The following is a 27,345-nucleotide window of genomic DNA, read 5'->3' on the forward strand; positions in this document are numbered from 1 at the left end:
AAGATTATTCCCTTTCTTTGAATGGAAAAAAAGGAGGCACAAAGAGTTCGAGGAAGTAAAGCTAATAAGTGTCAGGACAAGAATTAGAACCTGAATCTACCTAGATAAGTCTTCTGTACAATTCAATGAACATACGTGAATGATGAGTGGACTTGTGTCCCTCTCAGGGAACTAGCCTGGTTTTAGTTCTCCTGAGTGGCAGAATTAAGATGACCTTACAAAAAGGAAAAATGTCTGATATACTCAGGATGTGCCACTGTTCTTTGGCACAAACACTTTTATTGTGTGATTGTGCTCTTGTGTTCCCTCTATAGTTATTATAGTTTTTAATACAGTAATGATAATAGCTAACATTTATCCAAAGACCACTTTGCTTTGTAAGTGAATGAGCTGAGCAGAGGCCAATTTTAAACAAAAGCTGGATTGGAACTAAATGTCTTCCTTAGACATTTGTGACAAATCTCAACTAATTTACCCTGCCTTATTATCTTCCCTTATTTTGACTCCTGCTCTGATCTTCTCTACCCTTTTACCAGCATCTTTTTGCCCCCTTTTTCTCACTAAACTGTTCTGCTTGGCTTCTCTTCTTACCTCAGGATCTAAAGTGTGAATTAACTAATGTGTTAACATGAGAAACAGTGTGGTACGATTTATTGGGATTCTGAAGGCGAATTGTTTTCATTCATTATTGGGTTTCCCTCAAAAAAATACTCGAGGAGAAGAATGGATTTCTCATACCCCTCATTGGAAGGTTTTGTGTATATAAAATTCCAGTCATCTGGACTGATAGCCAACTTAAGGCTAGCATAGCTATGAAGATGTAATTTAACAGCCCATGCTGTGAACACTCATTAAAAACAGAACTTGGTTGGCATGACCCCTTACAATAAAGGAAACTTTGTTATTTGTGCATCAGACTAGATTTCCTGAGCTTCAATTTCTTAACAATAATGATTAAGCTAAAGAAGCTAAACCCAGGTTTATATCCTTCAATTTAGAAAGATATCTGATGATATCAAAATGCAAAAGTGTATCCTCATTTTACTCATACTGACTTTATTTCCTTCAAACCAGAGTCCTATTTCAGATGTTTTACTGAAATAAAAACAATTTCTAAGTTCAAAAATAATATATCCTTATATATTACTTTAAGAGAACTCTAGAGATTTTGAATTAGTAATACTCTTCCTAGTGACCATCCACCAAGCAATAGAGTATCTTGACAGGAGAGATGCCTGACAGCACCTATGTTCTAGTAGTTTGTGCTAAGGAGTGGTCGTAGCCACGTTTCAAAAATAGAAGAAATGTTAAGAGTTACATACTAAAAACAAATGGAAGTACTTTGGTCTTAAAATCAGTTTAAGAATGCTCTTGGATCTCAAAATTGTGAGCAAACTCACAATTTTCAACTTAAGCTTGATTTTCAAACTTAAACTTGAATTAGTATCAGTGAAATGGAAACGAGTTTGAAAATGGTGATAGAAGCAGAGCCAAGGGCATTATAGGAAGGGACCCAATGCAGCATAGGCAGAGAGACCTGCCCCCACTTGTTGCTCCTCCACCACCTGCATTCCCAGGCTTCACCAGTCACAGCAGATGAGGTACATCTGACTGCAATAGGCACATGTGTCATAGCACCTGTGACAGCATAACCAGTTCACTGATGTGGCTCACTACAAAATTCAGGTGTCATTGATGTCTAGTAGTAGCATTTGCAAAGGGAATAGATAGCCACCACACTTGCCACATTTCTTTCCCATAGATATATGAGTGGATATTTTTTCCCCACTCTTAAAGACAAATTAGCAGCAGGATTGGGCTTTTCTAACATGTCCAGCATAATCACTAATCTTTCCTCTGCACGCAAAGAACCAAACCAGCTCAATGTAACACGATTGTGTCTCTAGCAAGGCTGAGTGAGGGATGAATCAGACCATTTTTGTATGTTCTCATCAGACTTTGTTTGGCTGGAACTCTGCACTCCTTACTGCTTGCATGTGTACTAATTTATTATTAAAATCTCGGTATTTGCCTTTGTTCCTTCACAACTAACACACTGGCCTCTGAATGCATGAGTTTTTTGTAAACTAGTGTCTGTAGCAACTAATAAATATAGCAATGGTAATGTACTTTAAGATCTTAAGTAGAATTATTGCGCTTAGTAACCTTTTTATTAAGTGGTAAAAGGCAGACTATTAATATACTATCAACTTTATCATTATGAGTTCTTAAGAACAATTTTATATCTTATTCATATTAGCTTTTCATCTATTCCATAGGGAAATTTATTACCATTTTTCTAGTTGAAAAGTATCTTTCTCTGTCCTAGCAATTACGAAGTCTACTGCAGTCACAGAACTAGGACACTAAAGCTAGCAATGCAGTTCTAGGAGTGATAGAGCAATCTTCCTAGTAACTAAAGCTTTGTAGTAGATGCTTATCAAAGTAGAAGTCAGAAGGTTTGTTCTGAACAAACATTTCAGATATTTGAATCTGAAATTAGGCAATCATGTGATACTTATTTGGTATGTTCTCAACATCTCAGGACTTTATCTCCTGCCAAGTCTCCTTCTTCATCAACTGGATCTATTGCCTCCAGCAGAAAATACCCTTACCCAATGCCTCCACTTCCTGATGAGGAGAAGAAGGTGAATCGACAAAGTGCCAGGGTATGTGGAAGCTTCTTCTGTCTGTTTACATGCTTGGACATTTTCATTTAATTCTGAGTTCATATCCTAAAAGAAAATCATTTTTCCTTCTTTGTTCATAATAAAATGAGAAAAATTAAAATAGAAAATTAGAAGATTCTTGGGGCTTTTTAGTTCAGGTTTACATTTACCAGTTAATTTGTATTGGTAGATTCTAGAGATATTTGGTATATACTAACACCATTACTATAGATCATTACTATATCTTTCGTTACTTACTGCAGTTAAATATATTAGGATCTAGAATAGAGAAAACAGATGATATATTTTACTTTACTAGTTTTTTTATTGCCCCTGGAAATGTCAGAGCAAAGTAACTTAGTTTCCATTTCATCCCAGGATTGTGACCTCTGCTTAGGCATTTCACCAGCTAATAACTCAATAGCATTTTAGAAATCGGAACTGGTGTCGGAAAATCAGTTCAATGTCTTGATAGAGCCGAGATATGGAAATAAGGAAAAAGGAGATATAAAAATTATATTTCTTTTAAGTAATATTATAAAGGGTATGTGAAAATAACAGCTTTTGTGTTTTAAAACTCCTTCCTTCCTTCCTTCCTTCCTTCCTTCCTTCCTTCCTTCCTTCCTTCCTTCCTTCCTTCTCTCACTTCATTCTCCTCCCCTCCTCTCCCCTCTCCTGTCTCTCCCCCTCCCCTTTGCTTCTTTTCTCTTTATTTTTCAGGAGAAAGAGAGATAACAGTTGAAACGTTTATTTTATCCATTTATTGACTTTTATTTTATCCATTTATTGACTTTGCTAGATTGTACATCTATACTTATGTGTGTGGAGGGAGTTACCAAATCATTTATCTTAATAACCCCGAAAGCTGGCTTCTTTGTGTTTTCCCAGTGTTCAATTTTTCTTTCCTCTATTGTGCAGCTATGGGAGACATCCATTTAAGATCAACTGTTTACATGCAACACATCGAAACTGTTTACTTCAACTTTTGTAGAAATCCAGCCTCCGAGAATCACTGCAAATATATCTGCTCTTCAGCCAACACAAGACCCTCTGAAATACCCAGAGGAGAGAAAGCCAAATCTCACACATGGATACCATTTTCTTTTTGTCATTGGCTTAAGATTCAACTGAACCAAGAAAAGAACACTGAAATGTCACACAAAAACACAGAACAATAAGGGTACTGGTATGTTAATGGAAAAACCGGCATGACAGATATATGTAGAAATGTCAATAAAAATTAACTCACATGACCCAAATGTAGCAAGTTTCCCAAGGGACAGTAATGGATTTGGAACCTGACATTCTGAAGCACATCCTCATTGTAAACAGTAATGCTGTATGCATGAACCTTCTGTTTATTGCTTTCCATATTTAAGGAAACAACATCCCATAATAGAAACTAGCATGCAGGGCTAAGGCATATAGGATTTTTCTGCAGGACATTAAAGCTTTGAGAGGCCAATATCCCATGCTAACTTTAAACATGTATTTTAATTTTATTTTTTTTACTTTTCATATTTATATCAACATACAAGGACAATTGTACATATGTAAACACTTTTAAAATTTAAACAAAAGCAGCTGTTACACACAAGTGTATTTTGCCAAATGCCTGAAAGCAGTGAGTCACAGTCACATCATTGTCCTCCATCAATGGTCTTCAAAGAGTATAAGCAAATGGTGTTGTAAATATAGTGGTCAATGCTGTAAATGTGTCTTTCCATAACTGATAAATGTCTAAACCACGTGAAAGCCATTATAAACTGTGTACAGTCTGGAGGCAATTTTATTGAGCAATTGATTAGGAGAAAGAAATGTCCAGCAACACATCTCCCCTCCATAGCTTTAGGAGTGTAATACAACTTTCATATGACCTAGACAGCCTACCACAGATGGGTTCCTCAGGAATCAGCCAGTGTGTCCACCTCTTACCTAGGAGCACGTAGTGCCTGCGACAGTGACTGTTCAGTATAGTTCATGAACTAGTCTCACTGGGAGGCCACTAGATCCTCTCTAGTGTGTCCTGCTGAAATGGAGCCAGATGCGCCAGGCAGATACCACAGGCTGCCTTTGAATTGGTAGCTTGCATCTTGCCAATACACAAATCCTTTGCGGCCAGAAGTTTTATTTATTCCTGGACAGGTTTTTTTTCAGCCATCCTTCTCTGCATAAGGGATGGCTTATTTTAAAAAACAACTTTCACACTGTTGATTGAAGGATATTTATCACCACTGGGATGTGAATTCCAGCACTGACTTTGAAGCAAGATGAGGCATATAGTTCTTCTATTTGAGCTGGAAAGCCTCAATAGAGCATAAAGGGTTCAATAAAATCTAAAGCCATAAGGATGCCACAATGGTGAAGTTCCACAACAGCCGGGGAAGTGAAAATAATCTGGTGTTGTCAACACTATAAAAATCAGAAAAAAAAGAGAAATCTGCATTTAAGCCCCTTCTTTAGAACCCGTGCTTAACAGTTGTTGTAATACAGCTCTAGTGAGGTCTGAATTTGATGAACCACATGGTCTGCTGTAATGTGTACTTCTGATTTCAACCCTCCCTTCCTCTAACTCCCCTGTATTTTTTTTCTCGAGAGGAATGAAATCAGCAGACAGGATTTAAGAAATGTCATCTAAATTTGATTTCATCCTGTAATGTCCACGGGAAAATGCACTTCATCTTCATGTATCTTAGAAGCCCACATCGAAGTTCAAAGCACTGTTTTCCACTCTGCATTCCTGTCTTCTGTAATGGGCCTCTCTTCTGAGAATATTTGAAAGGCAATTTGACTATCTAATGTCATACAGTGTAAACAGAATTTATGACCAAAAAGAGGATGATAAGAAATGCTGTGGTTATTGATACCTCAATGAAACTATCCATCAGACTAAAGTTTAGGTGAATGCTGGCCACTGTTGTTGTGTAAGCTCAAGCCAAGTACAGAGGGGCAGACAGATGAAAAGATGACGCACGTGAAGGAACTTTTGACAAAGACCACTTTAAATGTGCACCGAATGTTTTCTGGCATAGTGTATATAAAGCTGTGTTATAGGGTTTATTTTGACTATAAAAGATTTGAATATAGATTTGAATATTTGAATATAGATTTGAATGCAAGGTGCCTCATGTAAATATGCTTCCTAGTTACAAGCACTAATTCACAAGAATACACAAATAGCTAATTAGTTGATTATTCTATCCATCAATGCATCCATCTGTCCATCCTTAACATCCCAATTTTTACCTGAAATTAGTTCAAACAAAAGATCATTATCATGTGCCTTTTGGGATATAAGGTCACCATAGTGATGTACAGTTTGTAATAAACGTCCTTGGTAATAACCTTCATAAGACCTGAATTAAAAGAGGCTTTATTTAATTTACAGAGATCAGGATTTGAGAAATATAATAGTTTTGATATTCTGTTCTGAATACATACTCTTTTTCCTATGTTTAAACATTCTTGGGACTATTTCAGGACTTTGACAAATTTTCGTCTTGATGAATAGTTTGAAGAAGTATCTATGTGTGTATTTATGATTGGCATACTTGAGCATTACCTCTGTATTTGATTTTAATTCACTGAGGTAGATAGAATGGACCCTGAGCACCAAATAAAAGCACAGTGATTATTTCTTACATATCTATTTTGAAAATAATCTTTGGGGCTACATAGTTTACATCATGTAACAAACATATTCCCCAGCCCACTATGGAGTACTAATAAGCAGAGATGAGCAGTTATTTGCCTTTTATATTCCAGTGTATGCCTTTTTCCCCACAGGTTTCCTTTTTTCTTAAGTTATGGAGAAAGAGAAGAGTTCAGATTGACAACTCTTCTGTTGTAAGTGTTCCATTTACCTATATCAGCACAGTACGAACTCCACTGAGTAACATATCTGTCTCTACGAAGTGTTACCAGGGAAGTTGTGGGATATCAGGGGACCCTAAGGAATGGGATAGCCAGATGAACTGTTCTTTCCACCCAGCCACTTTCTTTACATGGGAAGTGAACTCAGCTAGCTAAAAAATGGCCCAACTCATAAGCAGTTAGTGGATATTAGTAATGAGGACTTCTTCAAACAGCTCAGCACAGTGGATTGCTCTATTATTTGCAGTTGCTGTAATTGTAAAGAAACTTAGCACCTCTATTAGGAATAACCTCTCTTTAAAGATGTTCCCTGAAGAAAATATTGACAGTTCAGCAAATGTAGGATTAGAATGTCATACTTCTCTGTTTGATGTTGGTGCTTTACTATCACTGCAGCTTCTGTTTCCCTTTTGTTTTGTAAGGTTTTTAAAATTGTGTTTGTGAATGTGGCCAGTCCAGCATAGGATTCTGAATGTTGGATAAGATTTATACTGGAAGCTGCTTTGAAGATAAAATTAATATTCTTTGCAAATCTAGAGAAAGTCTCTCAGAATTCCATGCCAAGCAGACATTCTACAGTGTTTTCTATTGATCCTCTTGCCTATTTGCATAATTTCATCCTGGCTGTACTACTAGATCTTGTGACTCCTTTACTTATTACCCTGTAAGCAAGCTTTGTTCTCTTGAGAGTCATCTTTGAGAGAGAGACGGTATGGTATTTCTGCTCACTTCTTCGAGTCTTTCAAAATTAAGTTTGTTCACTTATTTATTTTACCATTCCATTTCCTTTTGTCATGTAGTTCTACCCTAACCTCACCTACACACAACATGATAACTATTTTCTTATGTTATTCAGCATAGTAAGTTCTTATCGTGCTCAAAGGAAAGATATTAGGTACTTTGCAGAAGAAAGTTTGGAATTAAGAGAACTAAAGCGAAAGACATAGCTGCTCACAAACCTGCTTGGGATGCCACTAGAGGCTACACTTGTGCCCCACCAAGGATTATGTGAATAGTATGCTACTAGTTGGTGAGTTGGCATGGATTTCCCATGAAACACTGACTTGCAGCATATCGTCTACTTTTTATGCTCCAAATTATCTACTTCCCCTTTGCTTTTGCCTTCTAGAATTATTTTCCTCCTTAAGTGTAAAGTCAAAATGAATGCCATCTTCTTGCTCTATAAGGTACGATTGATAAAAAGCTAACATTTCTATGAAATGAGGCTTAATTTGGAGTTCAAATATTTCTTCCCCTCATCTGAGATATTTACTTTTAAACGATTCGGCCAGAAGGCTACTCTGATTTTGGACAAGCACCTTGTCACCTGGCACCACAGAACTAGGGGTTTTGATGAACGGTTCCTCTGCATACTGTATTGAGGCACCCAGTCTACCATTGTGAAAACGGATGTGGCAGCATTTTCTGTCTCCCACGGTTCTGGCTCTATGAGCAGCCTGCTGCCCAGGTGGATCTGCTAGGAAGTGTTGGCACCTGCTTTCACCATATGCTTTGGGGGCACTTTTAGTTCCAAGAATATTCCTACCACACCTGCAGATGCAGAGCAAACATGTACTCTATTCCCATCTTCTTCATTGTTTTGTCAGTCCCCAACATGAAGCATCTTCATTTTGTAAGCAGAAAATCAAAACAAACAGCCAAAACCAAAAAAAAAAAAATGTTGCATAATTAGTGTTGTTTCTGCCTTTTATATTGTGTTGACTCTATAAATACTTCATGGTTGAGTGGTTCTGTCCCTTTTTCATTGTTTGTAGATCCTGCAATGCTGGGAAGATTCTCCAGGAGTGGCAGGACTTTAGTGAGGGGCATTGTCATTTTGTGTCCCTATAAATATTGTTGGAATAAATCCAGAAAAAAATGTGTTTTCTTGTTTTAGTTTACAAAAAAGTCAAATAATGAGAATAAGCAATCTTGTTAAGATAATGTATTTACAAAACCATAGTAGCTTTAGGTTTTATGAACGTTAGTTTTCCTCATACATACACACATATTTATGTATATGCATATGTATATTTGTGTACAAGTAGATATATGCATATATGAGTATACATATGCATGTGTGTTTATATATGGATACACTTTAGGGCCTAGTCTTTTGCTTTAGGGAGTTTCAGATGGTGATTTGTGTTTTTGGTGGTTAAACTCTAACATACTTCGAATAGCCCAAATCTTTAAATATAGCGGTGCTAAGTTTTATCAGATAACACAATACAGAAAGTGCTGAATTATTACATTTAGTAATAACACCAGAGTTCCTGCTAAATGATATACGTATATCACTGCCTGATTAGAAACCCCACTTTTCTTTTATAATCCAGCACAAAAATTAAACTGTGATTCTGCAAACGGTCTTTTTAATGGAAAAAAAATCAATACAATACTTTTGTTTTGTATGGGAATCATTTTTTTTTACACGAACAGTGCTTAGCTAAAGGTTCAAAAGGTACTAATAAGCATGCACTCCTTTTTTTTTTTTTTCTAAAAACAACTTGTTGGAAAATTTGTCTCACTAAACTAGTACCTCCAAATGACAACTTTCAGAAAGTAGGGATTCTACCACCTCAAAGCAATTTCTATGTTAGCCAGTATGTGTCTGCCCTAGTGTTTCCCTTATCCATCCTCTTCAAAGGGTGATTTCCATCTGCAGGTGATGGGAGCTCCCCAGAGGAGTGTTAATAGCCGCATGGTTTCACTTTGGTAACCAGGTAATCATGTGTATATAGATCCACACCATTTTAACATTCTACTACTCTGCATTTCAGATTCTTATGCTACTTTGAATATTATTGGGTTTTGGCAAACATCAATGGATATGTATATGGCAACTGCTTCCTGAGCAAGAGTGATTTGTTTTATGGCTGTTCAAGTTGTAAAATTGTTCTCACATTGTAGGTAAACAAAATTTTGTTTTCAAAGGTCACTGTAACTTATGGTTCAAATTTCTGGCACAACTTTATTAGTATTCACTTCTGAAGCTAATAAGATCCAGTTTTCTATGTTACTCTCATTGTAACATCAATAAAGTGACTTTCAATAAAAGATTCATGTTATTTTGAGGCACGACTCCCTTTAATCTTTTGTTTTTGTCCTCCTAGCCATTTCCTCTTTCAGAAGCTTTGTAGGTTACTATTAAAGAGTTGTTTCTTTGCTGTTCCAATCTGTGCCAGATGAAATCATGACTGTGGACCTGTGAAATACAACAGTACTCCAGGAAAGCCTGGGTGCTCAATTTCTTGGGCTGTTTCCTCAGCTAGGTGATGTGAAGTTTCCTCTACTCATTCACCTGCTTTGCCTAAGTTCTTCTCTGTTCTAATAAGGATTTATTTACCTCTTGGATCCTCTCTTGTAGCCCAGGCACTGGTATTTATTTAATAAGCCCACCTGTGCAGCACTGATTGATCTCAGATGGGTTCAGTTTAAGTTCATGAGTAAAAATAGTTCTTCCCTGGCCTTTTCATCTGAGGAAGCCATTCTAACCACAGTCATTACAGGCATTTGCCATTCCCTTAGTTCCTTACTTCATAGTCTATAAAGGAAAAGTGTATGTGAGGTACTGTTACACTGAGACTCATGAAGGAAGTCATTGACAAAGGATGTGCACATTTATTATAAGCTTTTTAAAAATTATGGTGGTAATATATAGCTCCATTTCGTACAGTCTTTTAGGCATATAATTCACTTGAGTGAACATATAATTCTTTTATAGGAACTGTAATGCATTCAGCAGAGTGAAGCAAACTGGTCAGAGACAGCAGAAAGTTTGGCTCCTGTGCCATCTTTAGGCCTGATGGTACCATCTGGAATTTCATGTGGGAATTCAAACTCTTAAGTTGTCTCCACAGGAGTGAGAACTTTAATCTGCTGTGGTAAACATCTATGCCAATGTTGCCAGAAAGCACCATGCCTCTGGCAGCCATAATCCTATAAAAGCATGTGAAATGTGTTATAGGTCATCAGTCACTTCAAGTGTAAGAACTAAAGTACACATCTCCAAATAAAATACAACCCCAAGTGGTTTGGGGAACTTACAAATAACAGGAGTATTCATGTGAGAGCTCAAAGCTTCACCATGCCCTAAACATGCTTTAACAAGGAATAGATCAAGAAGCAGTTTTCAAGAATTTTGGCTACATACAATCCAACAAGCAGGAAGAGAACCTTCTAACTAGACGAACATACTGAGGACTATGCTCCAGGACATGCTTTTAGGAAGAAATGAAAAAAACAGAAAGGCCAGGAGAACTGAAGTATCAACACTTATAACTCAATTAATTGATACTAAACATATGGTTTAAAGTTCTGTAGCACTTAGCTGAAAGCCAATTCAAATTTTTTCTTTTCTTATGTAATATAGCCTAGACTCACCTCAAATCTCAATCCTCATGCCTTCAACTCCTCAAGTGCTAGGATTTTACAGGCATGCACCAACATGCCCATTCCCAAAGCAAATTCAGAACCAGGCTGGCTGTAGCACATATTGGGATTTATCCATGTAATAAGGTAGTTTAGATATGGCCTTCTATCTTGCATCTACACCTCTCCAGGAAAGTACCTTCTCCATTAAACTATGATTACTACAGAGGATCCTAAAGAGTGTCAACCAAGCAGCTGATAGTGGGAGTTCTGTTTCTGGGTCCTCTAAGGTCTCTTAGCGCCTCCTCTGTGCAGCCTAGGTCCAAGCAAATCTCTGTGGCCACACAGACAATACATCTGGAATGAAACCAGACTTACCATTTAAAACACAACATAGAAGCTGGGCATACCTATTTGGCATAAATACATAATTTTAAGTTAGGTTTGAAAAATATGAAATGGATGCATCAATTTTAGCACTGTTTGAAAATACAGTAGTAAAATGAGTCTGTGTTTAGTAAAATTTTTATTTTCATTGACAACTAATGGTTCACTCAAATGTAACACATTGTGCTCTAAAATAAAACATGGCAAGGAGAAAATTGATGATGTCATTTTTTTAATCTGTTAAACTCTCATAACAAAAAGAACAAGCAAGGCCAGCTTTAGACCTAAGGAACAGAAATATTGTTGGTGCTCTTTATACTAACAGATATTTAGAACTATCCTAACAGGTGGCTGGAAGTTTGCTCTTCTTCTCAAAGATGAGTGAGCTGAGTTGTTTTTTTTTTTTAATTTTTATTTTATTGTAAGAGTGAGTTGTTTTTTTTAAAACACAGGAAAAGAGGCACAGCCAGCATCGAATCTGGATCTTGAAATCTTTTTTTAAAAAAAAATTCTACTTATTAGAGACTATTTGGAAAAACAATAGAAAGAAATAAAATGAACCAATGCCCCCATCCTCAGGGATGGCAAGATCCACATCTGCAACCTGTATTCCAGTCCTTCTGCTGTGTGTTTAAAAGCACGAACATGTGCATCCATTTTGAAATGCATGTATCAGTATTTTTAAATGAACACATCTTCTGATTTGAAAATGGAAGCACACAGAGTAGAAGATTAGTATAAAATAAAATCTTGCTAGTCAAAATAACCAGTTAAGACACTGGCATGTTATGCTTGTAATCCCAGCTTCTCAGGAAATTGATATCAGACGATTGTGGATTCCATGCCAGCGGGGCAGGAATTCCATGAGACTCTTATTTCCAATTAAACAGCAAAAACCAGAAGAGGAGTTATGGTGCAAGGGGTAGAATACCAGCCTTGAGTAAAAATAAACCTTAAGTACACTGTCCAGGCCCTGAGTTCAAGCCCCAGGACCAGCACAAACAAACAGCAAAACAAAAAACATTTAAATATTTTCACTTCCTCTTGTGTGTTTCTAACTTACAAGACTTATAAACAGAGTTTGATTGGAAACAAAGAAGGACTTGGTGATAGATTTGCTATGCTAGTTACCAACAGTTTTTGAACAGGTAGAAAATAAATTTGTTTCAACATTCTCTGTCCAGTCTTAAGGCTATCAAAGTATGTCTTTTTTTTTCTCAGTGCACTATGTACCCCATGCTGGTCTTGAACTCATAACCCTCCTGCTTTAGAAACCAACTGCTGGGATTATAGGCATCTCCCACTGTATGTGGCCATACGTAAGTTTAAATTTATGAGTAAGTGTAAATTTTATTCTGTGGTCAAATTTCTACTAAATTTCTATACTGATCATGTTTGGCATTTGCTTGCTTTTTGCATCCCAGTGGAACAATTGTCAGATACTCTACACATAAAACTTGCAATCATAATCTTGTAGGTGAGGAAAGGTAATAGTTATAAACAGTCTGATCAAAAGGTTTCTATATCTCACAATGAAAAATATATAATATGCATTAAACATTTTGCAAAGGTAATTTTAAAAGAGGCTGAAGCAGGAATATAAGGCATGGTTGATAATAGCTTCACGAAGTTCCAATTAGTTTAAAAGACTTGATCTTATAGTCTTAAAATACCCAGAGAATTTATTATCTATTTATTATTAACTAAAAACAAGGCTTCAGTTGTGCATACTGTAATAAATCAATACAAAAGCTGTCCGGGGAAAGTGGCAATGTAAGAAGGCAGAGTAAGCAAAGGCAAACTCAAGCTGGAATGTTGCTTATGTTCCTCTGGAGTCCCTCGGGCTTGATTTACACCGTCATGACACACTGAATGAACTGGAAAACAGAGAAGTCAGTGTTACCTCTAGATCTTAGAACATTTATCTGGCTCTCTAATTTGGAATGGTAGGTTACAACCACTTCCCCCCACCCCAAACAGATTTATAAGATATCAATAGAAAGAGTCATTTGATGACAAAAAGTCTAATGAAAATGGGTTTCTCACTTTTTAAAAAATGTGTTTTGTGCTGTGGTGCCAGTATTGGGGCTTGAACTTAGGATCTCATGCTCTCACTTGGCTTTTTTGCACAAGGCTGGTGCTCTACCACTTGAGCCACAGCTCTACTTCTGGCTTTTTTCTGGTTAATTGGAGGTAAGAGTCTCTGTCCAGGCTAGCTTTGAATCTCTGTCTTTTGATCTTAGTCTCCTGAGTACCTAGGAAAACAGGCATGAGCCACCAGTAACTGGCCAGTTTCACACATTTTAAAGGAGATATTACTTTAATAAATAGTTTCTTCAGTCTTCAATTTTAAGCCTAGAAATAGTGATGGTCAAAAGTCCTTCCTCTCAAATAATTGGTTAACAACACCCTGCCATATTATATAGGAACTGCCAAACTGCAGTTTTAACCCAGTGTTTTAAAGGAATACATGTAAATAACCCCAGTCATTTAAATTTTGCTCTGTTAACGTAAAACCTAATATATACATATGTACGTGAACAGTTGACTCTTCTCTACTGACTCAGAAACCTGTTAGGAGCTCAGTATTTGCTAGTAAATGTTTCCCTCACTAGTGGCTCATGCCTGTAATCCTAGCTACTCAGGAGGCTGAGATCTGAGGATCATGATTCAAAGCCAGGCTGGGCAGGAAAGTTCATAAAGACTCTAAACTCCAATAAATTGCCAAAACAGAAACAAAAACCTGAAGTAGAGCTATGGCTCAAGTGTCAATGCTAGCCTTGGGCAAAAGAAGCTCAGGGAGAGCACCTAGCCCCTGAGTTCAAGCTGCAGGACCAGTTTAAAAAAAGTTCTTTTCTTTTCCTTTTTTTTTTTTCTTTTGCCAGTCCTGGGCCTTGAACTCAGGGCCTGAGCACTGTTCCTTGCTTCTTTTTGCTCAAGGCTAGCACTCTGCCACTTGAGCCACAGCACCACTTCTGGCCTTTTCTATATATGTGGTGCTGAGGAATGGAACCCAGGGCTTCATGTATATGAGGCAAGCACCCTTGCCACTAGGCTATATTCCCAGCCCCAGTTCTTTTCCTTTCTAAACACATAGCAAAATATCTTTGCATCCTATAAATTTTCTCTTTTATTCTCCAATGCCAGTAAGGCCTTATGCACTTCTTGTAGTAATTCCTGAGCTCAAGATCATTAGCCAATTATCCGTATTTTAGAAAAAAAGAAACTAAAGTTCAGGACATTTAGAAATCTCTTATGCAACCTTCTCAGGACAAAACCCAGCCTTTGTCCTCAGCAAGTAAGTTATTTTAATTTGTGATAGTTGGTAGCTGCTTTATGTTCTCAATGAACATAGGCATGGGAAATACAGTTTTGAGTTTTTAAAGATACTTATCAATGACTAAAATGGGGTTTATTTAGAGAAAGCAGAAGCAGACACAATACCAACATGGCTCACAGGGAACTTTTCTGACCTGTTCCAGCAGCCCAGTGAAAAAGGCATTATTATAACAACATCCTGCTCACTATGCAGCTAATGGATCCAAAAGGCTGAGCATTGGATTCAGGTCTTTTAATGCAAATCAAGCAGTGGTCTAACCTACTGAAAAGACTAATAGGAAATAAAATTACTAAATTTGTATGGTCACTCTTGATCAGTTAATTCATGACTTCTCTTTCAAATCTTTAAGATCTTCTTGACAGCAAACTTCCAAGGGGATACCCAGTTTGTATATTTCATACCCTCAACTTAGCTCTTAATTTACTGAGACTTACATCATCATATGAGAAATTCACAACACCTTGTTGACCACTATCCCGTCTTCGAAAGCTATCTGCAAAACAATAATAAAACATATTGTTCTTCTCTGTGAACAGCTTTTATAAAAGTGTTTTGGGGTTCAAACATCAATGTCATACAACCAGTCAATGTAAGAGACCAAAGAAAACATAATTATGTGGGTTTGAAAATATTTAGTAATCAACAAACAGACAAAATAGGCTGAAAGTGGACAGTTGTACCCTTCACTGTGGAGCTGGGAAATATAACATATCCCAAAGTCACTATGAGCTATGGAAACTTCCAAGATCATTATGCAATTTTGATGAAAAATAGGATTTGGGGCTGGGAATATGGCCTAGTGGCAAGAGTGCTTGCCTCGTGTACATGAAGCCCTGGGTTCGATTCCCGAGCACCACATATATAGAAAACGGCCAGAAGTGGCAATATAGCTCAAATGGCAGAGTCCTAGCCTTGAGCAAAAAGAAGCAAGGGACAGTGCTCAGGCCCTGAGTCCAAGCTCCAGGAATGGCCAAAAAGAAAAAAAAGGATTCCAAATACCTTAAATATATATATATATTTACATTTATAAATATATATAAATTTATATATAAATATAAATTTATATTTATATATATTTACATTTATATATATAATAGGAAAAGGATAAAGTCCTTAATATGGTAAATGGGCTATGATCAAATATCCTACCCATTTCAACACTGCCTACAAAAAAAAGGTTTGCTTTAATTTTATTCTTTTCCACTCTTTCCCAACTTATCACATTTTAAAGAGTAATCCCTCATAATCCTACTCAGAAAAGCACATGTTAGGACTGGAGATGAAGCACAGTGGCACAGTGATTGCCTAGCATGTGTGAGGCCTTGGGTTTGGTTCCTAGCACCAAAGAGAAAGATAGACACACACACAGAATGAGAGAGGAGGGGGTGGGGTAGGGAAATAAAGAAAAAGCATACATTTGTTATATTTTTAAATATTTCAAAAAAATTCTTAAGATTATTTTAGTGGCAAATCACCATCTAAAAAAGTTCTGAAAAATACAATTACTATTCTAGACATGCTTAATAGCAAGGTCAAAAGTCAAGGGAAGCATCTATTAAAGCAAAAAAAAAAAAAAAAAAAAGCTGGGAGAATCAAAGTTCAGAAGTCCTGAAAAATGAAATCTCATTCATGAAAACGATCTTTGCTGCAAGTAGTAAGATGAGCCGCTCCATGGAACATACCTGTGAGAGCCCTCAGTTTGACGCAGCAGGCGATGTAGTCATCAAAGGTGATCTTTCCACTGGTGCTGTATCGTTTTGCTACTGAATTCACAGTTTGGGGACTCAACCTAAATCCTGAAAGACATAAAAACCACCCAGAAAGAACAAACAAAAAAAGAAAAAACATTGAGTTGCTAGAAAACAATACAAAAATGCTCAGGCAAAAGACTTGATTTTAAGATTGCAAAGTCCTTTCAGTTATGAACAGACACAAATTCTAAGAAATATGACACTGTCTTAAACTACCACATTCAAAGAAAACAACCAAATCTACTTCTACCAGTTAATGGGAGGTTCAAGTTGCCCATACACACCCATTGTTGTCAGAGCCTTCTGCAGTTCTTGGGGATCCACTGTGCCACTCCTATCGCTGTCAAAACTGATGAAATGTTGCCTCCAGCCATTCAGTACAGCCCAGAGTTCTTTAAATTCATTGAACCCCATCGTGCCAGACCGATCTCTCTGAACTGTAATCAAGGATCATAACTTCCTGTTTTGCAACATTTTACAATGATTAAATGCTAAAATGGCTTACCAAGTTACTGTACATTCTTCTTGGTATGACAAAATAAAAAGATGAAGGATAAAAGATATAATGAGAAGTACTTCTGCAGAAAATACTCCGAGTTCTCATTTTTCACTGTGGGAAACAGAGAAATTAAATGGTGTGATTGCTGTAATATTGCATTGTGAGCCACATGTGAAAAGCACTGTTGCTACCAGAAATGGCTGCATGAATGTTTACTCATCTATTCTTGAGTCACTCTGGCTTCTAACATTCCTTTGTTCACCTCTTCTAGAGCCAATGACCTTGCTTTTGGGAAGTTTTAGCTGGGATGAAAGGCATTGCAGGGTCAGCAATAGCTAACCTGAGTCCAACAATTGGATGTGATGGACATCCCATCACAAAAAATTCAAGGACAAATTGTGTAGAGTAATCAGTTTTGTTTTTTTTTTCCCTTAAGGTTTTCTTGGCGCATTTGTCTCTCATGTAATTGTTCTACTTTGGTGCTTTGTGTTTTCTCGAGCAACTAACATTCCTAAACTGCCTTCTTAGTCCCACTAAATTACACCCTAAAGGCTATTTCACAAGGATTTTTTTCTGTCTTATGTTTATTGGATATTAATTTGGGGATGAATTCCTTTAGGAAAGCAAGAAAACATACTCTAGATAAAAAACAGTCAAGATAAAGGATACATCCAGCATTGAAACCATCAGCCGACACGTCTCCAGGTTAAAAGCTGTTAAGCACAGAAGAATACACACATATAAGTACAATTTCAAAATCTTACATTACATAGGATTCACTCAAAATAATGAAGAATATGATTGTTCATCCACTTTTTAAAACACATTTCTCAGTTTATGTGGGGATAGCTTTTATATGGAGCTTCCAAGTAAGTTTTTAGAGAAAAGGGTATCTTCTAGAACCTGTCTCATTTTCATACTTTTAAAAGAAATATTTTTTAAAGTACTGTATAGAAAACTTCTAATATTTTCCTGCCTTTGTACTTATGATGTATTATACTCACCACAGTGGGTGGGAACCTGGGGTTGCTTTGTTACTGCTAATAAATATCAATAAGCAATTGGTTTTGGTATTTTTGGTTTTTAATAATTTTTTTCTATATTTTCCCTTTAACATCAGGTACTGAACAGTAACCTCCTTTCTTATATGAAATCAGGTGAGTAATCTGTCAGATCTGCATGTAAAGAAGCCTCTGGAGTATAACTCAGTGACCAGTGCGGGTAAGCCTGGTTCAGGGGTCTTTTTAGTTTGCCCATAACTTGAAAGAGTTCTGAGGACAGTTTAACAATTCACTTAGGCCAAAGCCAAACTGAAATACATCCAATGAGAAGTTTATTGACAATCTAAGTATTAAGAAAAAAAACAGGGCTGGGGATATAGCCTAGCAGCAAGAGTGCCTGCCTCGGATACACGAGGCCCTAGGTTCGATTCCCCAGCACCACATATACAGAAAACGGCCAGAAGCGGCGCTGTGGCTCAAGTGGCAGAGTGCTAGCCTTGAGCGGGAAGAAGCCCAGGACAGTGCTCAGGCCCTGAGTCCAAGGCCCAGGACTGGCAAAAAAAAAAAAAAAAAAAAAAAACAGAGCCCTGTGCACATAATTTATACTGCAAAAGTGGAAGTGGATTATAAAACAGCAGTAAAAAGTATCAAATGGGAAAAGCAAGTACAAATTCTTCAGGTTTAACAGAACTAATATTGCTTACGGTTCCTTCTGACTTCACTTTCCCTTTCCCCTCAGCAAATTGAAATAAGAACACAACTCAAAAATGTTTATTATCGTACTTTCTTCAGGCTTCCAAAGTATGGGTTGCCTACATCCAATGAATCACTATGATTAGCATATCCATTTTCCAAAAAAAAGGCCCACCAACTATTTCTATATTGGTCCCTCATTCTCTTTGACCCACACATACAATCCTCTGAAGTGAGTGAAGGTGGCAGTACTTTTCTACATTTTGAGAAAATAGCACCAAATCTTCATTCTTACTTTTCAATTGTGTGGAGGTATGAAGGCTTTCTAATCTAAAACAGTGATACTCAATCTTATTCTTAGCAAAATCACAGAATTATTAAATCATTAAATCAGGATCTCAGAATTTGGGACCCAGGTACCAGTACGTTTTTGTTGTTTGTTGTTGTAAAAGCCTCTCATAGGAACCCAATGAACAGCCAAGCCTAGACTACCATTCTATTTAAAGTGTGATTCTAGCATTACTGTCCTAGGATTTCACCTGGGAGCATAACAGAATTGCACTTTCAGCCAAGACTAATGATGTCAGAATGTAAAGTTTAACAAGGTTGTCAGGTTAGCCTGAGGATCCAAGTTTGTGATAGTCAACTGGGACAAACATCATGTGGAAATCTGTTAGAGGAACATTCTCAGGTCTCATCACAGACCTGCTGAAGGAGAAAATCTAGGGCAGGGCCCGGCAATCTTAGTTTTGCTGGGTGCTGTTGATGCTATTATCATTTAAGAACTATAGCTCTGGACAGCTTGACAACCACAGGAAAAAATGATTGTTTTTGGCTTACACCAAGATTTTGAAGGGCCATGAAGCAAACAGCTTCTCTGTCTCCAAGTTCATGAATGGCACTACTATCTATTTAGTAGTTGCCCAAACTAGACATCTAAGAGCATACCTAATACCTTCTCCTTGAAATCCAATCACCTGCGAAATAGCTATTGGATCCATTTCTGGTTCCATGATTACTTCCTTGGTTAAATTAGCATTTCTCTAACCTGTATGACTGCATGAGGCTTCCAACAAATAGCTCTGATTTGGTTTTGCTGAACTCCCGTGAACTGAAGTTCCCTGAAGAATCTGTAGCTATACTGAAGATCCTGCAGACTGCTTGGCCTTGGCTGACTGGGTACTGTACTTGTGGAGCGATGGAATGTTGTAGGTCACCAGCCAGAACTATCTTGAACTCTTAGATCAGAATCAATTACCTTGATTTTGGCATCTGAGCTAATATTTTCTCAACTGATATATCATCAGGAATGTATCAGTAGCCTTAGCAGAATTCTAGTCTCCATTAACTCTGGCAAGAATCTATAATGTCTTTTTTTTTTTTTGTCAGTCATGGGGCTTGAACTTTGGGCCTGGGTGCTGTCCTTGAGTGCTTCAGCTCAAGGCTAGAGCTCTACTACTTAAGCCTCAGCACCACTTCCTTTTTTCTGGTGGTTAAAAGTCTCACAGATTTCCTGCCCAGGCTGGCTTTGAACCATGATTCTCATGTTTCAGCCACCTGAGTAGCTAGGATTACAAAGTGTGAGCCACTGGCACCTGGTTCTATAATGTCTAAACTGTATAGAAAAGAGTTCTCTGCTTTGCTGTAGTCCATTTACTGGACACCCTTATCAAAGGAACTGGTAAATATGTTGATCTATGATTTTCTCTTGTTCTGTGGCAACACAAGGTGCTGTTACTTCTTCCACAGTGGAAGGTAGCATTTAGGGTAACTTGAGCCCATGCTCTTGTGCTTTGGTCACTCATGTTTCACTCAGAATGAAGCCTTATTTCCTTTCAAGGAGTTTAAAGGAAAGGACTTTAAGTCAACATTGTCAATTTAGACTTTACAGCCAGGTGTGGCATGTATTCTCTATAAAAACCTTATAAGGCTATCTAGTACACATCAGTAGAAAGGTCAAACAGCTCACTTGGCACATAGATCATTCAATTGTTTTCTTGGTTCAGCTAGGCTTACTCCTCACCATTTCTCAGTCATTGTATCTCATCTGGAATTTCTCACTTTCATGACAAAAGCATGCTCTCTCTGGGCATATAGGTACTATTTGGACTATCTGGAATCCCCTCCTTCCACCCCACTTTCTGGCCAGCACCATTTCTCCTGGAATTTCACTTCTCCTTCATCCAGGTATCAGTTCTGCAGGAAAACTCCAATATGGGGTATGTGACTAATCCCACAGCCACTGTACTTTTCTCAGTGCTTTTCAAAATATCCAACTGGTATTGTGTGTGACTGCAGACCCAGCACCTTGCAAATGTCCATGAAAGTGCACTGACTGTTTGGATGGATGGAATGATGGGGAGATGAGACAGAATTCCTATTCCATGTGCAGGGAACTGGACATACCCCTGTAGTTTAGATGCATATCTTTTTCATATAAGCTGAGGAAGAATGTATTACTTTAAAAAATTAAGATCTTCTGGTTTTTATGGATACTTAAAAGTAATGAATAGTTTTAAGTCAAAATACAAACAAGGTTATAGGACCATGAGTTTTCCAAAGCATTAGGTGAACAGACACCTAATAAGCCCTCGTTATGTGCTTATCCCATCTGCCCACTCACTTTGGGTCTGTATATTTCTGTTTGAAAGCTGGGTTTAAAAGACCAATGGCTGTATAATTTCTGTATAATGAAAATCCAGCAGCACATGAGCAGGGTGGTTTATTACAGCCAGCAGTGGACATTAAACAAATCAATGAAATCATATATCCCTTGTGTCTCAGGAAATGTCTTTTTTTAATACACTGATCCAAGGTTATCAATGCATGCAGAATTCTAAAATTCTTTAAATGACTACACTCTAAATATACTATCCATTTTGTTGATGAAATTTACTTATTTTTAACCTGCTGCACCTCTTCTACTGAAAGTATAAATAATAAATCACTGTGTGGCACCTCCCCTTGGTAAACCCTGATGTTGTACCTTCCTGTTCCCCACCTGAGCTGCTGAGGTTAACAATGAACAATTTAAATCCAATTACCTATACTACATTTCCCCTACAGAGTAGTTTTTTTTTAAATTTAGGACAAGATTAAATGACACAAATTCAAATGATTCTTCTCTTTTGTATTAACTCTTCCAATCAGGAAATAGTAACAGGATACCAAGTCACCCTGAAAACAAGGGGTGATACAAACAGGAACATAAATAGCTCAGACGGCAATCTAGAAAATGCTCCAGGTCACACAGTCAAAAATGTCACTATGAAATACTTGAATGTGAATTCTAGTTTGATTTTAGCTCACAGATTGTTATCAAACTGAGGCATTTGTCTCATGGTCTGACTCAATTATCAACTGGCAAAGAAATGGGCAGGTTATGAGTTTGAGCTACTATACTAGTATTGAGCCTAGAAATCTATCATGGCTATGTATGTAGGGTGATGAGCCTGCAGTGAGAATGAGGCATCGTCACAATATTTATTTGCTGCCTCGGGCAGACAGTTCAAAAGGAAAGAGGGTGGGGGAAAGCACTGAATTACAGAGCAGCTGATATAGTACAAGGAATCAGGAGAGGAGAAAGACAAGTGAGAGTTCAGGAAGGAGAAAGAGCAGTTCCTCTTCAGCCTGAAAAAAAAATGTTCTGAAGTAGGAAGAGGACAGGAGAGATGTGAGGGATGTCATGGCAAACACTCATACTGCCAGAAGCACAGCCCGAGGTCACAGACCAGAAGGACTGAACTGACCATTCAAAATACTAAGTGCAACTAGGTTTCGGGTGGAGTAAGCTCTGGCAACCTGTCAGCAGTAAATGTTAGCTCCAGTCACTAGTGACACCTGTGTTCTGTGAAGGAGACCCAACCTGATTTGTTTGAATGATCTCAGATACTTGGGGCCCAAATCTAAGAGATCTACTAACCTAGCCAGGTAGTGGGGGCTGATTTGTTAAGAATTCTTTTTAAATAGACATTTAAAATAGCAGCCTAATTTAGCTTCTGAAATTCTCACAGTGGATGAAAAAGCTGTTCAGAAAAGCTGTTCCTTGCAATGCTATAATCCCATGCAGCAGCTGAGATGCGAAGATTAAGTAATCTTAGAGAAACTTGAGGAGTGGTCAACTTACGTTTGTATCCTCCAGCAATGCCTGACTGGGTTAGACATCTCTGCAACTCATCAGCATCTATCTGTCCATCCTTTCAAAAGAGACAGAGAGATGAATCACTGTCATGTTACTTTCAGGTTCTCTCAGTGTATTTTAGTATTCCACCCAGAAGTGATGAGCAGAAGTGTCATTGTGCATGAAGATATTTTATGTGAGGAATGCCTTCCAAAAGTGAGCAACTTGGCAACCAGTGTTCTCTCCTTCTAAGCCTCTAGAAAACTATTAATAGTAAGCATTTTAAAAATTAAAAACTATTTAGCGAGATCTTGCTTTGTTTGTATTGGGACTTGAACTCAAGTCCTTTCCTGTTTTGCTCAAGACTAGTGCACTGTCCTTTTAGCCACAATTCCCCTTCCAGCTTTTCTGCTGGATAATTGGAGGTAAGAGTCTTACAGATTTTCCTGTCTGAGCTGGCTTTGAACCATGATACACAGACCTCAGCCTTCTAAGTACTTAGGACTACAAGCACAGGCCACCAGTGTTTAATAATTTATGGGGTCCTTAAGTTATTTTCCTCATCCCAGAAGGGAGAAGGGTACACAGGAGAAATTAGTAAATAAATTCCACAGGTACATGTGGAAGGTAAAAGTTAGATTTCCAGTACCTGTTTACTGGTCAAATTAGATCAGAACTAGAATAATTGTAAAAGAGTTTAAAAATGAAATACCCAAATCCTCAAGTCAAGGAGTACTGTAAATTATAAACAAGGAGCCAGGCTAATAATCTGAAAGACGATGAATGCATGGAAGATAGGCCAGGGCTGCTGAAAGCTAAGCAGGTAGAATCACTTACATGCTGGGGGCCCTGGCAATCTAAGAATGCTACTCTTGAGGTGTGCTGTTTCTTGTGGTTTCAAAGATACAGATCAATAACAGATTAAGCAGATACCAAAGGGAAAATCTTCCAGCTTTAGACTCAATTTTCCATTCAAATTCTCGAAGCTGTATTCCTTAGAAGGCCTTTGGTTTCCATTCATAATATTCTACAGTTGTTCAAATTATTTCATTAGTTTGAGTTTTTGAATTAAACAAGATTAAACTAGCAAAAACAAATACCCCCTCTCGATAGTCCTGTTATGGCAACAGTATAATTATTACAGTGACCTTGTGAGTTAGGCAACCATCCTCCCTAAAGAAAACCCACACCTGTCTTACAAGTTGTGAATGGAGAGAAATGGGACTTGGGGAGTATACCTCAATTCCTTCTCTGGGTCAACAAGCCACAACAGCTACAAAGAGCGGAGCTAACCTGGAGTGAGCATTTTATCCACTAAAGTAAAACTGCTCACAGATTAACTTCTGATGCTGACAGTGAACTCTTATTCAGAAGAAGATGCTCTTTTGTTGTTTTTGTTTTATTTACCACACATACTTTGTAACAAGTTCAACTTAAAGTACCATTAGGACCTGGCTATATAATTATTAATATAGGTATTTAAGTAGACAAATGGGGGCTTGTGGAGTTTCTTCTCAGGAAACTACTCTGTGCCCTGACGATTTTTTTTTTGCCATTCCTGGGGCTTGGACTCAGGGCCTGAGCACTGTCCCTGGCTTCTTTTTGCTCGAGGCTAGCACTCTGCCACTTGAGCCACAGCGCTGCTTGGACTCAGGGCCTGAGCACTGTCCCTGGCTTCTTTTTGCTCAAGGCTAGCACTCTGCCACTTGAGCCACAGCGCCACTTCTGGCTGTTTTTTTGTATATTTGGTGCTGGGGAATAGAACCCTGGGCTTCATAAATAGGAGAGACAAGCATTCTTGCCACTAGGCCATATTCCCAGCCTGACGATTCATTTTTAAAGACATCTTTCCATCTTATAGATCTTCACAGGATATCCACAATGCTGTTTAACCTTACATGAGTTCACCCAAAAGTCTAATTCGGAAATGCTCTGCTTTATTCTAAGTACGAGGTAAAAAAATATTTCCTCATTTCTTGTGAATATTCAGAATAAATAAAAACAAACACAAAAAAACTCTCAGAATCGTAATTCTCCCATATGCACTCTCAGGTACATGATTCATTTCCAGATTCAGTTTGGTTTTGTGTGTGTGTGTTTTAATTTTTAGTGCCACCACATCAGACGCTAATGCACTGAAGCGACAGTTGTTGACTATTACAAGGAAAAGCCCCACCTGTCCAGCAACAGCAGCGAAGTAACCATACAGCGGATCCTGAGTCTGTCCGGGAAACGCCGGCCCTCCGGGAGCCCCTCCGTACTGTGAAAGAGGAAACACAAACCCATCATTCCCACCACCCACTTCGCCTTTCAGCAACCAGGGCTTCAGTGCCAAGGCAAACTTTGCACAGTCCTTCCACACCTCCCACCCCACCACGCCTCCCACCTAACTGCCGCACCCCATCCCCTTACTCCAGGCTCGCTCCTTCCTAACTTCCAAGCTGGAGACTTGAACCAAAGTAAGGCGTCACCCTAACATTAGTCAAGCACGCGCTTTAAAACAACAACAACAACCACAACAAAAAACTCTACAATGTGCAGGCTACAGGCAGGGGCGCGGAAGCTAGGCCACTGGCTTTCAGGGTGTTCGTGGAAGCGAGTGGGATGCCAGGCGAGGCCAGGGTGGGCTCCGCGCTGACAGGTGTGGCCCGGCGAGGAGGAGGGAGCCCGGGGCCCCGGGACTCCGCGCATCCCCAACTCCGGGCAGGGCGCATGCTTCCCGGGATCGCAGCCTGGGGTGTCTCCCTGGTTCCCCCTCTTGCTTCGTTTGCTTTAAAAAGGTGTAAGTTAGACCTCAGAACCGTTCTTAATCAAAATGGCTGGTGTTGCTTTGGGAGGAAACCAATACCCAACTCGCACAATTTCCTGCCGTGTTTCCGGGTCACAGGGGTGGGGAGGGTTCTCGGGTCTCCGGCCACCCGTGCTCTGGTCCCGCGTGGCCACCCGCGAGGGACAGTTCCGCGGCCCAGGGTCCGGGGGTGAGCGCGCGGGGAGCAGCGGGGCCGGGGATCTGCCCCGGCGGGGCCTCCTCCTCGCCCGCTGCAGAGCGCCCAAATTGGCCTCTGGGCGCCCTCCCTTCACCCCAAGGTGGCACTTTGTGGCACGCCCGCGCGGGCAGCACTTACCCCGCCTGGGTAGTACCCGCCGCCGGCGCCAGGGTGCCCCGGGTACGCCATGGTGCAGACTGTGCCGCCGCCCAGCGCTCCCAGAGCACCCGGCCTCCCCGGCCCGCCCGTCCTGGGGCCGCCCCCGAGCGCACCACCATGCTCTGCGGGGGACACGCTCGCCCGCCGCGCCCCGCGTACCCCGGACACCCACAGCTGCCCACCCATGGCCCGTGCTCCAGAATTCTTGCACTCTCCCTGCCAAGGATGCGCATAATCCAAGGTCCTCGGGTGACCCACAACCTGCTACGCAACCCACACAAGGAACGTCCCTCCCTGTGAACATAATGGCGCATTCCAACAATCACACGGCGACTGAGGACTTTCCCTCTAGTTCTTCCCATTTGGTTATTTTCCAGCACATTTGTTATCTGAGGGTAACTGGAACTGGGCGGACCCACGAGGGGCATAGTGCAGAATTGTAGGGGAAAGGATGGATACATTAGCAGCATTTAGGTGCCGGTGGGGGAAGGAAACATTAAACGTTTAATGCATTTAACACTTAAAAAGCTCCTGGAACTGTGTGGAGGGCATTGGGCTTCCGATTGCACTTTTCTTTGAATGGTGTCCTTCTCGTCAGGGAATCATACCTTCCCTGGATAAATTGAGTATAACTCAATTGGCAGGGAAGCCTCACCCGGATCTGATCCAGGCATCGTTCTTTTTTTTTTTTTTTTTTGCCAGTCCTGGGGCTTGGACTCAGGGCCTGAGCACTGTCCCTGGCTTCTTCTTGCTCAAGGCTAGCACTCTGCCACTTGAGCCACTTCTGGCCATTTTCTGTATATGTGGTGCTGGGGAATCGAACCTAGGGCCTCATGTATATGAGGCAAGCACTCTTGCCACTAGGCCATATCCCCAGCCCAGGCATCGGTCTTAGGAAGCTGAATTGTTTGAACTTTCTGCACGAGTCCAGCAAAATCATAATCGCTTTCTCCAAAGTTGCTCTGCTAGTTTTTCCTCCTTTCCCTCCCCTTCCTCCCATTTCCTCTGCCCCCGCCCCTTTTCCCCCACTCAGCTATCTTTAATATAAGAAAAGTTAAGGGCAAACTAAGAGAGAATAGGCCAAGAATGGTGAAGATGGGTTCTTATTCTGAGTTATTTAGAAATATGCTTTTCTATGTTTCACTAAGTTTTCACCCAGTTAACCAATCTGAAGTAAGGCATGAGATTTGGGGTTTAGTTTTAGGCAACTTCAATCATCAATTTGCTTGCTGTTACGTTTTGTCTCCCCCCCCCTTTCACATTTTAACCTTTTAAGCAATGTGTTACTAAGCAAGAGTCATGATATTTACTATGGACGTTGTCGAGAAATGTCCAAAGGAGTAGTCAAGCGTTTAAAAACAATTATTGCACCTGCCCAGGATGTGAGGTACTGTACTTGTTAGCAAGGTGTCAAGTTTCTAACCTTCTATGCTGTGTTCTTATCAGGCTTGTATTCCTTTATTCCCTCTCAAATCATCTTTTTGAATATATA

At 39.2% G+C, this 27,345-nt stretch overlaps 2 protein-coding genes across 6 annotated transcripts in view; one reads left to right on the top strand and one right to left on the bottom strand.

Annotated features, from left to right (window-relative positions):
* Nucleotides 1–9,619, top strand: part of Adam22 (ADAM metallopeptidase domain 22) — a 195,014-nt gene extending 185,395 nt beyond the window's left edge. For all 5 annotated transcript variants that reach the window (XM_048339964.1, XM_048339959.1, XM_048339960.1 and 2 more), the window contains 2 exons: nucleotides 2,546–2,669; nucleotides 3,588–9,619. In XM_048339964.1, the coding sequence (XP_048195921.1) occupies nucleotides 2,546–2,669; nucleotides 3,588–3,608 (145 nt within the window). In that variant the 3' untranslated portion in view covers nucleotides 3,609–9,619. The remainder of the gene's footprint in view (nucleotides 1–2,545; nucleotides 2,670–3,587) is intronic.
* Nucleotides 9,620–12,967: 3,348 nt separating this feature from the next.
* Nucleotides 12,968–25,936, bottom strand: Sri (sorcin). The gene is made up of 8 exons (XM_048339965.1): nucleotides 25,833–25,936; nucleotides 24,884–24,967; nucleotides 22,714–22,783; nucleotides 17,563–17,606; nucleotides 16,679–16,826; nucleotides 16,326–16,439; nucleotides 15,078–15,136; nucleotides 12,968–13,180 (listed from the first exon to the last, which is right to left on the bottom strand). Exons 1-8 carry the CDS (start codon nucleotides 25,881–25,883, stop codon nucleotides 13,154–13,156), a joined length of 597 nt encoding a protein of 198 aa, XP_048195922.1. The 5' UTR covers nucleotides 25,884–25,936; the 3' UTR covers nucleotides 12,968–13,153.
* Between the last annotated feature and the right edge of the window lie 1,409 nt (nucleotides 25,937–27,345).

This window comes from Perognathus longimembris, chromosome 2, assembly GCF_023159225.1.
Source record: "Perognathus longimembris pacificus isolate PPM17 chromosome 2, ASM2315922v1, whole genome shotgun sequence".
In the NCBI taxonomy this organism is placed as follows: Eukaryota; Metazoa; Chordata; class Mammalia; order Rodentia; family Heteromyidae; genus Perognathus; species Perognathus longimembris.